The sequence below is a fragment of the Cynocephalus volans genome, chromosome 11, assembly GCF_027409185.1.
Source record: "Cynocephalus volans isolate mCynVol1 chromosome 11, mCynVol1.pri, whole genome shotgun sequence".
NCBI classification, from domain to species: Eukaryota; Metazoa; Chordata; class Mammalia; order Dermoptera; family Cynocephalidae; genus Cynocephalus; species Cynocephalus volans.
This window is the reverse complement of record NC_084470.1, coordinates 11,315,777-11,332,370: the sequence shown is the minus strand read 5'-3', so window position 1 is coordinate 11,332,370 and position 16,594 is coordinate 11,315,777. Positions and strand designations below refer to the sequence as shown.

The 16,594-nt window shown below is 39.1% G+C and overlaps 1 protein-coding gene across 1 annotated transcript in view; it reads right to left on the bottom strand.

Moving 5' to 3' along the window:
• CFAP61 (cilia and flagella associated protein 61) overlaps positions 1-16,594 on the bottom strand; it is a 300,780-nt gene that overhangs the window by 180,193 nt on the left and 103,993 nt on the right. The window contains 1 exon segment of the mRNA XM_063113349.1: positions 14,717-14,856. Coding sequence (XP_062969419.1) covers positions 14,717-14,856 — 140 coding nt within the window.

The following is a 16,594-nucleotide window of genomic DNA, read 5'->3' as shown; positions in this document are numbered from 1 at the left end:
TATCCCATGTATTAAGTTTGGAAACTTAAGTTTAATTTATCCACATTTATTTACTTATTAATAAATATTAATATTACTATTAACTTAATAAATATTATTAATTTACCCACATTTATTAACTTATTAATAAATATTAATATTATTAATATTAACTTATTTATAAATGTTATTATTAATTTACCCACATTTATTAACTTAAGTTTAATTTATCCACATTTAAAGTGAAAGTTACTATAAATATTAAGAAACGTTTTCATTTCAAAGACCAGTGATCACTAAAGGAAATGAGAGGAAACCTGGGTGTGGAATTTGTTGACAGAACAGGTAGCCGTCACTAACAATAGAATGAATCATTTGTCCCAGTGCTCACCAGCATGGCCAGAGGGCAGGTGACAGACAAAAATATAACTTTCCAAGGGAAGAAGAAGGAAATTAGGTGGGAGACCGGAACATGACATCATGAAATTTAAAGTAACCAAACTTCAGAGCAGGAACAATTCATCCCAAATGTTAAGAGAAGTGAAGCAAAGAATGGAAGAATATGACAGATTTCTAAACTATGGTATAAAAGGAGTAGGTGTCGAGGACCTTGCTGTGACCACGTGGCTCCTCCTCCACCTCCTTCAGGTCTTTGCTCAATGCCCCCTTTCCTGTGGATCCTGAGGGACATGGCAGCCCCCTCTCCTCACCCAGCACTTCTTGTCTCTCCACCTGGACTCATCACATTTGTCCTCATCACTTACACCCTACATATTTGACCTCTTTCCTTTATTTATGTCTTTCTCTTCTAACTAGAACGCAGGCCCCAAGAGGGCAAGGATTTCTGTCTGTGGGGGTCACTTCTGTTTTCCCAGTACCTGGAGCACTAGCTGGCATATGTACACAGTCAATGTTGTGTATGTTACTGGATGGACAAGGGGACTTGCTGGGAGCCTCTGGGAAAGAAAGTATACCATTGGTCAGCACTGTCCCCCTGCAATGCTGCATAGATGTCAGCCCAGAGCCCAGTGGTCACTGAAGCCAGTTTCAGGATGGAGCTGACATGGGAGAGGGCAGAGTGGAAGAAAGGAAAGAAACCAAGACCCTGAAGATACAAAACCCTGGCCTACTCCAGACCTCCCAATTAGGCCAGCGAATAAATGCCCTATGGTGGAAGCCATGTCAAGTTGGGTTTTCTTTTATTTCCAGCTGAAAGCATTCTCATTGTTAATCTAAATTTTGAAATTTAAAAAGATGATTTTATAAAAACACAAGTTAAGGGGAGGGTGTATATAAAAAGAAAAGACAAGGAACTAGAAACAAGTAAGAGAAACTAAAGAATTACTTGGTATAAATAAAAAATATCCACAAAAATGTTATAGTTCATATATTCTTATAAAATCTAGCCCAAGGGTCTATTTGTATAATACAGAACTTAATAACTTAAGTACCAAAAAATTATAGAAAAGCTATATTTGGAAGAGACACGGAATCACAATTCCTGATAGTAAGCCACAACTATTTTAAACCTTTTCATTACCTGGTAATTATCTGCAGTGCATCTCAAACTTTAACCTGCATAAAAGTCAATGGGAGCACTTGTTAGCAGCACAGATTCCTGGGCAAACTCAGATTCAGATGGCCTGGGGCAGGACCTGCCATTCTGCATTTTAGCCAGTTCTCAGTGGTTTCTGATGCTGCTGATCCGTGGACCATGCTCACTGTAGAACTGAAGAGAATATGAAATGAAGAACTGTCCTTGAGTAAAGATGAAGTAACCCAGAGATGGGAAGCCACGTGCTAGGGGCAGGAAGATGCGAGATGCTATGGTCTGCAATAGCCTTGTGGAGCCACCAGCCCACCTTCGATGGTCTTTGACAGAAGGGACAAACAAACCTTTGTAAGGTCTCACTTACTAAAAGCTGAGCACAAGTCCCCACAGATACAAAGGGTGCATGTCACAGAGCATGGTACACAGTGCCCTGACTTACAGAGGACACAGGCTGCTGCACCTGGGGCCCTCCTCAAGCCTTTCGGAGATGCGGGGACCAGTGTGGGGGACTGACCATGAAAACACCTGGCACTTTTAGAGAATACTGTGGGGAAATGGGGACAGAAAGGGATGGGGTAACTGATGCCAGAGACACATCAAGGTGACGGATGGTCCTCTTTGAGGTCGCTCCAATGCTCACATTTCCGAACTTCATTTTGTACCATATGAAATTCCTCCCAATTCATTTGTTAACACAATCAGTTTAGAAATTACAAGTATCTCTGATATGTAAGGGCAAGAGGCTGTCGTTCCTTCACAGCTCAGCTGGCCTCTTACTCAGCCAAGATGAACTGACTGAAGGGTGTGTGTATGTGTACAGGAGTTTGGGCTTTAAACGAGCAAAGGAAGAAGGATACAGTACATCCTTTAGGAGCTGAGTAATCCTGACATGCAAAACTACCATTTCTTTCATTAAATGTGTGATCTCCCCAAAAAGTTTTTTATGCTTAGAATTAAGTATAAAGGACATCTGGGAAGATGGCAGACTACAAGTGCCCAGGGCATGCTCATCCTGCAGAAGAAGATCAAAACAGGCCCACCACCATGACCACCACAGTTGCAAGAGCCAATGTCAGGTCCCCAAACTGTTGCCCATTGCAGAGCAGCTCCCCACAGAGCAGCAGTACTGCGGGTGGCCCATCACTGCAGCCAGGGACTCCAAAGATGTGAGGGAGGTGGCTGCAACCACTGCCACCATCACTGCTGCCACAGATTAACCCCACAGCTACCAAGGATACTGCAGACACAAGGGAGGCAGCTGCAGCCACCAGCACTGCTGCAGTTGTTGCAACCATCAGTGCTGCTAGGCAGCCACCACTGTCATACAAACAGGCCACCACTGTTGAAGCCACCACTGCCACATGAGCAGACACCAAAGCCACCTCCAAAACCACTGTCACCATGAGGGCAGCCTGCTACCAGAGAAGCATCCACAGTAGCCACTGCTGCTATGCAGGTAGACCACCAACCACTTGACTGCACTGACACAAGTAGGGTCACCAACGGAGTCCAGGGAAGGAGAGTAATAGAAGAAGCAGCTGCTCTACCAGATGACCAGACATCAATATAGAGATACTAGAAATATGAAAAAGTAAGAATATGAGTCCGCTAAAGGAATACAGTAACTCTCAAATACCAGACCCCATAGGGCAGGAAGCCCTTCAAATGGCCAAATTTTGAGTAAAAATCTTAAGGAAACCCAATGAGATACAAGAAGACACAGTTAGACAACACAACACACTGAGCAAAACTATCCAGGATGTGAGGGAAGAAATTTACAAAGAGATTAATGCTTTAAAAAAGAATGTAGCAGAACTCACTCAATGACATAAAAAACACAACTGAGAGCTTAAGCAACAGGCTACAGCAAGCAGAAGAAATAATTTCTGATCCTGACGACAGTCCCTTCCAAATAATTCAGGCAGATGAAAGAAAGAAAGAAAAGAAAAGAAGGACGGATGGACAGATGGATGGAAGAAAGGAAGGAAGGAAGAAAGGAGAGAGAGAGAAAAGAAAGAAAGAAAGAAAGAAAGAAAGAAAGAAAGAAAGAAAGAAAGAAAGAAAGAAAGAAAGAAAGAAAGAAAGAAAGAAAGAAAGAAAGAAAGAAAGAGAAAAGAAAAGGAAAAAAATGAAGAAAATCTAAGTGAACAGCAGATAATTTAAGTGCACAAACATCTGAATCATGGGTATTACTGAAGGGGAGGAGAAAGAATAAGGCATTAAGAACATATTCAATGATATAATAGAGGAACACTTCCCAGGTACAGGGAGAGACACGGACCTTCAGATTCAGGAGGCTCATATACCCCCAACAGGTTCAATCCAAAAAAGTCCTCTCTGATGCACATTATAGTCAAACTGGCAAAACTCAAAGACAAAGAGAGAATCCTAAAAAATGCAAGAGAAAAGCATCAAGTCTCCTACAAGGGAGGCCCCATCAGACTAACAGCAGACTTCTCAACAGAAACTGTACAGGACAGAAGAGAATGGGATGATATATTCAAAATACTAAAAAAACCTGCCAGCCAAGAATACTAAACTCAGCAAGGCTATCCCTCAGAAATGAATGAGAAATAGTGTATTTCCCAGACAAACAAAAACCACAAGAGTTCACCACCACACAACCAGCCCTACAAGAAATTCTCAAAGGAGTCCTACATCTGGAACCTAAAAACAATAATCAATACCATGAACACATAAGAAAGAACAGAACCCACTGGTAGAACAAAAATGCAAATGAGAAAGAGAAAGAAACTGTACCTTACCACTTCCAAAAACAAACACTGAAGACAAACAATAAAAGGAGTACAAAAGATATTTAAAACATCAAATTAAAATGGTTAAAATGCCAGAAGATGATACCTTTCAGTAACAGTCTTAAATGTAAATGGATTAAATTCCTTACTCAAAAGACATAGAGCAGCTGATTGGATTAAGAAGCTAGACTCAACTATGTGCTGTCTACAAGAGAGTGAGTCACAGTAGACAGTGCCTTCCTGTGGCAGTGCCAAGAACCCAGTAAGAGGACTGGGTGGGTTGAAACCAACTATTGGGCTCCCCAGACCCTACCTCCAACATCAAAACTAAAAAGCTTCTGCATAGCAAAAGAAACAACAGAATGAAAAGAAAACCTACAAAGTAGGAAAAAATATTTGCAAACTATGTATCCAACAAAGGATTAATATCCAGAATATAAAAGAAACTCAAACAACTTAACAGTAAAAAAACAACCCAATTTTAAAAATGTGCAAAGGAGCTGAATAGACATTTCTCAAAGGGGGATATGCAAATGGCCAACAGGTATATGAAAAATACGTTCAACATCACTAGCATCAGGGAAATGCAAATCAAAACCACACTGAGATATCATCTCACTCGAGTTAGATTGGATATTATAAAAACAACAGAGAATAACAAATGCTGACAAGGATGAAGAAAAAGGAGAATACTTCTACACTGCTGGTGTGACTAAAAATTGGTGCAGCCATTATGGAAAATGGAATGGATGTTCCTCAAACAACTACAGATAGAACTGACATATGATTCAGCAATCCCACTGCTGGGTATATGCCCAAAGGAATGGAAATCATCCTGATGAAGGGATATCTTCACTCCCGTGTTTATCGCAGCTCTATTTACAATAGCCAAGAGTTGGAACCAACCTAAATGTCCATCATCAGATGACTGGATAAGGAAAATGTGGTGTATATACACAATGGAACACTACTCTGCCATAAAAAAAGAATGAAATACTGCCATTTCCGGCAATATAGATAAACTCAGAGAAAATCATGTTAAGTGAAATAAGCCAGGCACAGAAAACAAAATACCACACATCCTCACTCATAAGTAGGAGCTAAAATATAAATACACAAATAAAAAAGAAAGAAAGGAAGGAAGATACAACAGTCACAATAATACATTGAACTTTCAAAAGGAGAGAACAGAACTGAGGTTACCAGAGGTGGGAAAAGGTGAGGGGCAGGTAATGGAGGAATTGGTAAAGGGACATGAAAATGATTACACTGTATAATGTTGAATATGCTAATTATCCTGGTTTGAGCATCACATATTGCACACAGGTACTGATATTCAACTCTGTACCCCTCAGATATGTACAATCAACTATGTTACAATAAAAAATAAATAAAAAGTTTAAAAGAAAATGAAAAATTAAAGAAGATATCTACGCATTCTGTGGAAAACAATGGACCATCGTCCTGTCCACAAAAGGGATATCCCCTGATGATGATAAATGTGTGGGTTTTGAGGAATGTCTTGCCCACCAAGACCTTGCCCAGCTTCTTTTGGAAAAGGCTATGGGAACACTGGTGGCACTCGGAGGAGCTATTAGAATGCACAAGCTGAGAACCTGCTGTAGAAGTGCTGGGTGGGTTGATAACAAATTCATGGAGGTTGCAAAGGAAGGTTCCCAATGAAGGCTCAGATGGCAACAGTGAGAAGCACATGACTTGCTAAATATGCAAAAACTATTTCACCTTGTGAGCCTTTAATTTTTCAGAAAAGGTGCACATGATTTGCTCCAATTTTACATGCGAGTGATAAAAAAATGAAGCTGACACTGAAAACTGTTATGAAGAAAAACAACCAGGGCTGCTGCAACCAGAACCGATACCCGGAGAAGTGTTGAAAGTCTCATCATTTTAAAAATATACATTTTTTAAAATAAGAGTAATATATGTTCATACTAAAAAGAGAGTGTGAGAGAAAAGAATGTAAATTAAGTAATCAAGTCCCTGGGACCGAGTCCACTACCACAGCCAGACTGGATCCCACGGCTTCTGACTGCTCTCCATCTCCAGCGTGTGTTCAATTATATTTGTTCAGGATGAGGACCCCAAGTCAGAAAGAAAGGTCACCAATGCATTCTACTCAAGAATGCAGAGAGTGTAAAGTACATTTTTAAAAAATTTCTACTTGAATCATAATAAAATTTAAAATCTCAGAGTATACAAAATTAACTACCTTTTCTATTACAGAAATAATGCATGCCCATGATCATTTCAAAATCAAACAGAAATGACAACCCAATTAAATATTGGGCAAAAGATCTGAATAGACATCTCTTCAAAGAAGACATGCAGATGGGAAATAAACATACAAAGAGATGCTCCATGCCACAGGTCACTCAGGAGTTGCAGATTAAAACAAAGAGATACCACTGTTAGAAAGGGTAAAATCCACTGACAGCTCCAAATGTTGGCAAAGCTGTGGAGCAACAGGACTTCTCATTCATGGCTGGTGTGAATGCAAAATGATATACAGCCACTTTGTAAGACATTTTGGCAGTTTTTTACAAAGCAAATCATATTCTCATCATAGGATCCAGCAACTGTCCTCCTTGGTAGTTACCCAAATAAGTTGAAAACTTATGTCCACATAAAAACCTGCATATAAGTGTTTACAGTAGCTTTATTCAAGCCATGAAAAGACATGGAGGAGACTTAAATGCATACTACTAAGAGAAAGAAGCCAATCGGAAAAGCCTACATATTGCATGATCCCAACTATATAACATTCTTCTGGAAAAGGCAAAACTACAGAGACAGTAAAAAGATCTGTGGTTGATGGGGTTGGGGGGTGGTGAACAGATGGAGCACAGAGGATTTCTGTACAGTGAAACCATTCTGTGTGATATTACATGGTGGATGAATGTCATCATACAGGTGTCCAAACCCACAGATTAGACAAGAGTGAACCCTAAGGTAAACTATGGACTTTGGTGGATAATGATGGATCGATGTAGGTTCATTGACTATAACAGATGTACCACTGTGGTGCTGGATGTTAATAAAGGAAGAGTTGTCGGGGATCAGGAGGGTAAGGAAGGGATATGTGGGAACTCTGCATTTTCTGCTCAATTTTGCTGTGAACCAAAAACTGCTCTAAAAAATACAGTTTACTTGTTTTCTTCTTGTAAAGTTGTTTGAGTTCCTTGTAAATTCTGGATATTAATCCTTTGTCAGATGTATATTTTGCAAATATTTTCTCCCACTCTGTTGGTTGTCTTTTAACTCTGTTAATTGTTTTGCTGTGCAGAAGCTTTTTAGTTTGATATAATCCCATTTGTTTATTTTTCCTTTGGTTGCCCGTGCTTTTGGGGTCATGTTCATGAAGTCTGTGTCCAGTCCTATTTCCTGAAGTGCTTCTCCTATGTTTTCTTTAAGAAGTTTTATTGTTTCAGGGTGTATATTTAAATCCTTAATCCATTTTGAGTTGATTTTAGTATACGGTGAGAGGTATGGATCTAGTTTCACTCTCCTGCATATGGATATCCAGTTATCCCAGCACCATTTGCTGAAGAGGCAGTCCCTTCCCCAGTGAATAGGCTTGGTGCCTTTGTCAAAGATCAGATGGCAGTAAGTGTGTGGGTTGATTTCTGGATTCTCTATTCTATTCCATTGATCAGTGTGTCTGTTTTTATGCCAGTACCATACTGTTTTGGTTATTATAGCTTTGTAGTATAGCTTAAAGTCCGGTAGTGTTATGCCTCCAGCTTTATTTTTTTTGCTCAGCATTGCTTTCACTATGCGTGGTCTTTTATTGTTCCATATAAATGACTGGATAGTTTTTTCCATTTCTGAGAAAAATGTCTTTGGAATTTTGATGGGGATTGCATTGAATTTGTATATCACTTTGGGTAGTATGGACATTTTCACTAAGTTGATTCTTCCAATCCAAGAGCATGGGATATCTTTCCATCTTCTTGTATCCTCTCTAATTTCTCTCAGCAGTGGTTTGTAGTTCTCATTATAGAGATTTTTCACATCCTTGGTTAACTCAATTCCTAAGTATTTTATTTTTTTGGTGGCTATTGTAAATGGGCAGGCTTTCTTGATTTCTCGTTCTGCATGTTCACTATTGGAGAAAAGAAATGCTACTGATTTTTGTGTGTTGATTTTGTATCCTGCTACTGTGCTGAAATCATTTATCAATTCCAACAGTTTTTTTGTAGAGGTTTTAGGCTGTTCGATATATAGGATCATGTCATCTGCAAACAGGGACAGTTTGACTTCATCTTTTCCAATCTGGATGCCCTTTATTTCCTTCTCTTCTCTGATTGCTCTGGCTAGTACTTCCAACACTATGTTGAATAGGAGTGGTGAGAGTGGGCATCCTTGTCTAGTTCCTGTTCTTAAAGGAAAAGCTTTCAGCTTTTCCCCATTCAGGATGATATTGGCAGTGGGTTTGGCATATATGGCTTTAATTATGTTGAGATACTTTCCCTCTATACCTAACTTATAGAGGGTCTTTGTCATGAATGAGTGCTGAACTTTATCAAATGCTTTTTCAGCATCTATAGAGATGATCATATGGTCCTTGTGTTTGAGTTTATTAATATGGTGTATCACATTTATTGATTTGCGTATGTTGAACCAACCTTGCATCCCTGGGATGAATCCCACTTGATCGTGGTGAATAATTTTACATATGTTTCGCTGTATTCTGTTTGCTAGTATTTTAGTGAGGATTTTTGCATCTATATTCATCAAGGATATCGGCCTGTAGTTTACTTTTTTGGTTATATCTTTACCTGGTTTTGGTATCAGGATGATGTTTGCTTCATAGAATGAGTTTGGGAGATTTGCGTCCGTTTCAATCTTTTGGAATAGTTTGTAAAGAATCGGTGTCAATTCCTGTTTGAATGTTTGGTAAAATTCTGATGTGAATCCATCTGGTCCTGGGCTTTTCTTTGTTGGGAGCCTTCTGATAACAGCTTCAATCTCCTTTATTGTTATTGGTCTGTTCAAATTTTCTACGTCTTCATGGTTCAGTTTTGGGAGCTTGTGTGTGTCCAGAAATTTATCCATTTCCTCCAGATTTTCAAATTTGTTGGCGTATAGTTGTTTGTAGTAGTCTCGAATGATTCCTTGTATTTCAGATGAATCAGTTGTAATATCGCCTTTTTCATTTCTAATTTTTGTTATTTGAGTCTTGTCTCTTCTTTTTTTTTGTTAGCCATGCTAATGGTTTGTCAATTTTATTTATGGCCAAAGAGCTAAGCAGGCATTTCTCTAAGGAAGATATACAAATGGCCAACAGACATATGAAAAAATGCTCAACATCACTCAGCATCCGGGAAATGCAAATCAAAACCACACTGAGATACCACCTAACCCCAGTTAGGATGGCTAAAATCCAAAAGACTCTGAACGATAAATGCTGGCGAGGTTGCGGAGAAAAAGGAACTCTCATACATTGTTGGTGGGACTGCAAAATGGTGCAGCCTCTATGGAAAATGGTATGGAGGTTCCTCAAACAACTTCAGATAGATCTACCATACGACCCAGCTATCCCACTGTTGGGAATATACCCAGAGGAATGGAAATCATCAAGTCGAAGGTATACCTGTTCCCCAATGTTCATCGCAGCACTCTTTACAATAGCCAAGAGTTGGAACCAGCCCAAATGTCCATCATCAGATGAGTGGATACGGAAAATGTGGTACATCTACACAATGGAATACTACTCAGCCATAAAAACGAATGAAATACTGCCATTTGCAACAACATGGATGGACCCTGAGAGAATTATATTAATTGAAACAAGTCAGGCCCAGAAAGAGAAATACCACATGTTCTCACTTATTGGTGGGAGCTAAAAAATAATATATAAATTCACACACACACACACACACACACACACACACACACACACACACACACACACACACACACAAAACCGGGTGGGGGGGGAAGAAGATATAACAACCACAATTACTTGAAGTTGATACGACAAGCAAACAGAAAGGACATTGTTGGGGGGGAGGGGGGGAGGGAGAAGGGAGGGAGGTTTTGGTGATGGGGAGCAATAATCAGCCACAATGTATATCGAGAAAATAAAATTTTAAAAAAATATATAGTTTATTAATTAAAACAAAAAATCAAACAGAACAGATAAATATAAAGCAAAAAGTAAGTCACCATCTCACCCCAACCTCCCAGTCCTGCTCCTCGGAGGCACATAAGGTTAATAAAATCCTGTGAACCTTTCTAGAATTTCTATACACATGCAAGATAAAAACTAGATATGACAGTCCCATAGTATCCTTTTCCCTCTTCTTCCCTTTAATAACAGAATCAACTGAGTTTTTACTGGGCACACACCCTAACTATTAGCGACATTTCTCCCAGGCTTTCTTGTAACTATGTAGGGCCATGAGACCAAGTTCCTGGCTAGAATATGAACAGAAGTGATGTATGTCCCATAAGAGGAAAATGCACCCCATCCATTTCTCTTTCCACCCTTCCCCATGAAGTAAAATGTGGCTGTGGTGCTCTTAGCTTGCTCTGAGCACAAGGAGGAAAAGTTCACTCTGGATGTGGGTCTTAAGCTTTTCTATGCCATACAGCCCTTTGACAGTCTAGCGATGTGATGGAGTACCTCTCAAACTAATGTTTTTAAATGGGTAAAATAAAAGACAAAAGACTGTGAAAGAAACAAATTGTAGTGAAATACAGTTACTAAAATGTGTGTTAGGATAATATCTGTGCCTCCTCATTGATGAATTAAATAACACGTTCTGGTTAAGAAGAAAATAACTACTGAAATTTCAAAGTAGCAGAAGCATATATGATCTTTAGAGACATCTGCAATGACTGCAACGAGACATAAAAATATCTGTGATTTCTACAGGTTACAAAATCATGGTTTCTGCTAACACCACTGAGGCAGGTTGCTTCCATTCACAGTGGAAAGACACACTAAATTCCAATTACAGGGTAATACAGTAAAGATGCAGTTTTTCTTTCCATCCAAATTCATAGACCCCCTGACTTCTTTCTGGAGATGTTAGGCAAATACCCTCACTCTAGGGGACGGAAGGGTAATAAGAGAAGGAACTCAGATCCCTGGACAACTTCATGGGGAAAAGCTGCTACTCTCCTTAGACCACCTGTCCATGGCTGGACTACTGTGTGATACAGACAGAACTTCAATCTGGCTTCAGCCACTGTGTTTTGGGGTTCCTCTGCTTCAACAGTTTAGCCTAAGTGCTGACTGGTACATATGTATACTTTTAAAAACTCAAATGGAATTATACTGAGCACACAGTATGAAGAAGCAATATGTGCAGTGGTTACGAGTTGGATCTGGAAAAGGCCTAAGTTCCAGTTCCAGCTCTGCATCCTTCTGCTGTGTGGACTTTGGACTAGTGACTCAACTTCTCTTTGTCTCAGTTTCCTTACTTGTAAAATAGGCATGAGCATCTTGGTAGCAAGCTAATAAAGTCACTGTGTGTATCCATACACGGAAAGGGGTTAAGAAAGTGCCTGTCACGGTATAAACTCACAACAAACGTTAGCTATCATGACTATTACTACTCGTATTATCATTGTTTGACTCCTTGCTTCACTCATCACTCCAGACATCTTTCTATATGGGGTATAAAGATAGTTTTTTGGTTTTTTTTAATCTGCATAGTAATGTAGTGAAAGAATATGGCAAAAATCATATAACAAGTCCTCAATTATAAAGTCATCATTTAGGATGTTTCTGAAAGTTTCACTTAAAGGTTGATGTAGCAATTATAAAGACAGCTCTGGCACTGCTCTACCAAACCTGTTGTTATAAGATTCTGCATAATTATTGAGGTCTAATTTACACACAATAAAAGACACCCATATTAAGTGCACAGTTTGATAAGCTTCATAATATTTTGTAAAAACAAAACCATGTATATAAGGGAACTTTAAAAAGTTAAATTATAGAAAATACAAGGTTTGATTTCATTCCTATTGGGTTTATATGTATATTGTTCACTTTCTATTGATCTAGATGGTCCTGTCCTGAAACACAGCGGTGGGAGGCAGCTCAGTTGCCCGTTTCCCCAGCAACACCTGTAGATTTGTGTCTGGAAATGCACCCCTCCCTCACCCAACCCCTGAGCTACGGGAACAGACCTAGAACCAGCAACTTTTGGCATGGTGACGGGTTCAAGGTCAGCACAGGGTCCAATCTGAACCAATGAAATGCTGATAGACTTTTGTGTTAGGGCTTCTGTGAAGAAGTAAACCCACCATTCTGTTCCTGTTGGACTTGGAGTGACATGAGGTCTAAAGCTACCTCACCCATCCTGTGACCACTGGGGAAGCTCCAGTCTAACCCGGAGTCAATGTGGAAGATAAAGGTCAAAGAGGGTTGGATTTCTAATTAAACCACATAGATCCAGCCCGTGGATCCTCCACTTCACCTGCATGCAATAATAAATTCTCTAGTTACTTAAGCCAATTTGATGGGTTTCTACCACTTGCCAGCAAAAGAATCCTAGCACATATTCAGGTTTAGTGTAGAAAAATTCCACAATTTGGCAACTTAAGGAGAAAAATTAAGAATCATCTTTGATGTTGCTACCACCACCCAGGGGCAACCATTGACCACCTCTAGCTGGAGGTTATTAGGATGAGCTCTTGGGACCCTCGATACCTGTGGGGAGTGAGAGCAGCAGGATAGGGCAGAGGGAGAAGTTGGGCTGCAAGTCATGCAAACACAATAAATGCCCAACTGATCCTGTGAGAGTTCTGGCCCTAGGAAGACTCTTCAGAGTTGCCACGCCTTGAGGCAGGGAGATTGCCCTTTGCTCCCCACCACAGGATCCACTATATCTGCACATCTCCTTTTAGTCTATTTCATTTACATGGATTTCTCCTTTCTTTAGAAATGAAGGTCATATTTCAATACTGTTTTACATATTGATTTTTTTTAGACCACTGTTACATTCTGAGTATTTTCTGATCATTAAATATTCCTTAAATGAATTGTAAACGTAGATACAGATTCTTTCATTTAGGTACCATAAAGTATTTAAACATTGTCTTACTATTGAACATTTAGATTATTGCCAATATTTTTTAATCCACATACAGGAATTTTGTTTGCATCTCTGATTAGGTCCTTAGGATAGATTTTTATGATTGGAATTAAAGGGTAAAAAAACATGAGCTACTTCAGCATTCTTGCTAAGTTGTCCTTGGAAATTTCCTGTCGATTTACATTCTGACCAGCACTACATGTATCTCATTAGAACTGAATGTTTCCACATTTTAATCTTGCCAATTGACCAAAAATGATTTCTCTTTCTCACTTTAGTTTCTTTTCACTCATCAGTGATAATGTAGAAGATTTTTAAGTATCTATTGATTTGTGTGTGTGTGTGTGTGTGTGTGTGTGTGTGTGTGTGTGTGTGTGTGTGTGTGTTTCATATGAAAATAGTCTGGTCATGCTTTTTGTTAGTTTTCTATTTTGATATTAAGTGATTTTCTTATTGATTTATTAAAGCTCTTTATAAATTAAATATGTGAAGCTTTTGTCTGTTGTATCCTTTTGGTAATCTGTTGCACTTTAACTAAATAAGGGTGGTTCAAAAAACATTTTATGGTAAAACAAACAATTTTTTCTTCCATGTTTTGAAAGACCTTCCCCGTTCTGAGATGTGATAAAGATCAACCTTCACTCACATTCCTTTTATAGCACTCATTATTACTTCCTCAGAAAGCTTCCTGTGAAAGGGCTGAATCTCCCAGTGATACCTACTCCAGTACCACACACCCATCACTGCTTACTCCCATCACAGCTGCAGTCTTACATTTATGTGTGTGTTTATAAACCTGAAATGCTTCACCATTGTAGTCACAGAATTTGGCACAGAAACTAGCGCTGTGGATATACTTTCTAATTTTTTATGTTTTCAATATTTACATTTAACTCTTCAATCACCTGAGGATCTATTTTACTGTAGAATATGAAAAAAGTTCTCTCTTTACCTTGTTTCACCATTTACAGAATGTTACAGACTGTCCCACTGTGGCGACACACACATTGTCACATATGTATGTAAACACATACACACACATTTATGCACTAAGCTACTATATCGGGTCTATGGTGGGACTCTTTCTTGTGTTACATTGTTCTACTATAGAATCTGGCAACATGGCACTGTTTTGATTATTGTGGAGGTATATTATGTTTTAATATCTGACAGGACAAGTCTCTTCTCAGTACTACACTTTCCATAAATATATTAGTTAAAAATCACTTGAATAAACCCTCTGCTAATAAAAGATGATCTTTAAAATAAATTAAGGTAAAATAGCAGAGAGCTCCTAGTTCCTTTCTCTTTTTTAATTTCATGGATTTTCTTTGGCCAAACATATGTCCACTCACTTGAGCAACCTGGCCTAATGCAAGACATAAAGTTCTTGCTCGAGGGTACAGCTGCTGGAGGGGGCCACCTCCACGAAGTTTTGGATGAGGACAAACTCAGGGGTGAGTTGGGGCAGAGAAATTATGCAGAAGTTCTTATCCTAACACATAGCAGAAAACCAGGACACATGGAAGAAATAAAAAACCATCCATCAATAAACAAATTACTGCTATAAGACACTAAGGAAAATAGAAGCAAAAGGTGTTGATTAAGGGGAGAATACTCAGATCAAACTTTCCTATATTTTGGAAAGTAATCCTATAAAATTCAGGGAGATGAGGAACCACAAGTGTGGGGAAAATATCTGTAAGCCTGAAAGAAACCTGAATAAATGAATATTGTGAACAAGGCCACCCATTCAGCACAGCTCCTTTGTAGTAGATTTTTGAACTAAGGCCATTCATGCTTGTATCACTGAGGAGATGTGTCCCAGAAAAGTCCCTGTGATTACTAAGTGGCCTTATGCCAACTACAGTCCCCTCCTCTGTGACATGAGAGGGTGGTACTCCAAGCATTTTCTGGCTCCAAAATCCTGTGATTATACATGAATAGATGTGTGCATATTTTATCAGTACATGATCCCATTTGGGTGAACAGATTCAAGGATGTGTTTAAAAGAAGTGTCTACGTGTCCTGATAGACACCACTCAATGTCTTGACCTGTGCTGTCCCATATGGTGGCCAATGGCCACATCCAGCCACTGAGCATGTGCAATTGAGGAACTAAATTTTAAATTTCATTTCATTTAAATTAATTTAAATTTAAATTTAAAAACTGTTATTGGAAAAGTTTTACCCAACTGTAAATTTCATGAAATCTAAATATGATAAAGTAATTCTGATGAACATTTAGTACTTGTATTGAGATGTGTTGCAAGTGGATTTCAAAGACTTTTAGTATAAGGAAAAAATGTAAATTATGTCATTAATAATTTTTCATATTGATTACATGTTGAAATGATTGCTTGGGACATACTGAGTTAAATAAAAAGTATGATTAACGTGGATTTCATCTATTCCTTTCTACTTATTTTTCATGTGGCTGCTGGAACATTCAGTTACTGATATGGTTCACACTCAACATCCAAGGATGGTGTTGTTCTAGGCCATTTACATTCCACACAGCCACTTGATCCCCTGTCAGGTCTCTGTAGAAGCAGCCAGCTCTTCCCAGAGCTAATATGTCCCTTTGGGATCTCACCTCCCCTTGAACCCTGTGAAGGCATTACTTGCGCTAATCCAAAACCCTGGGGACATTTGTGCAACCCAAAGGAGTGTATCATTGTTTGACCTCATCTTCCTTCTTTCTAGCATAATAACACGGCTCCTTTTGGGAAACTTTAGAGTCAAGTTGCTGATATACTCAAGCTGAAAATAAGGATTGGGTGCCAAGTCTTGGTGGGGGAGACTAACTATAATGAGTTGCTTCAACTCGGATTTGAAGGATTAAGGATGAAGTAATGAAGATATTTTGTTCCTGTATCTCCATATCCCCAAATCAAACAGAATTAAAATGTAAACAGGTCTAGTAGTGGATTGTATTATGGCCCCCCAAAACTCCCTGAAGCTTGAATTGTGTCCCCCAAGTTTTATGTATTAGAAACTTAGCTCCCACTGTGACTGTTAAGAGGGTGGGAAATCCTATTATGGTAATTGAAAGGTGGAACCTTGATGAGGTGATTGGATTGTAGGACGGTGCCATAGTGAATGGATTAAAAACAGTGGTCAGGGGTATGGTTCAGAGGGTTTCAAAAGAAGAGGAAATTCTGTTTCTCCATCTCTCTCTGATCTCTCTGCTTCCACCATCTTGCAATGTGAGACCCCTGGGTCACTGCCGC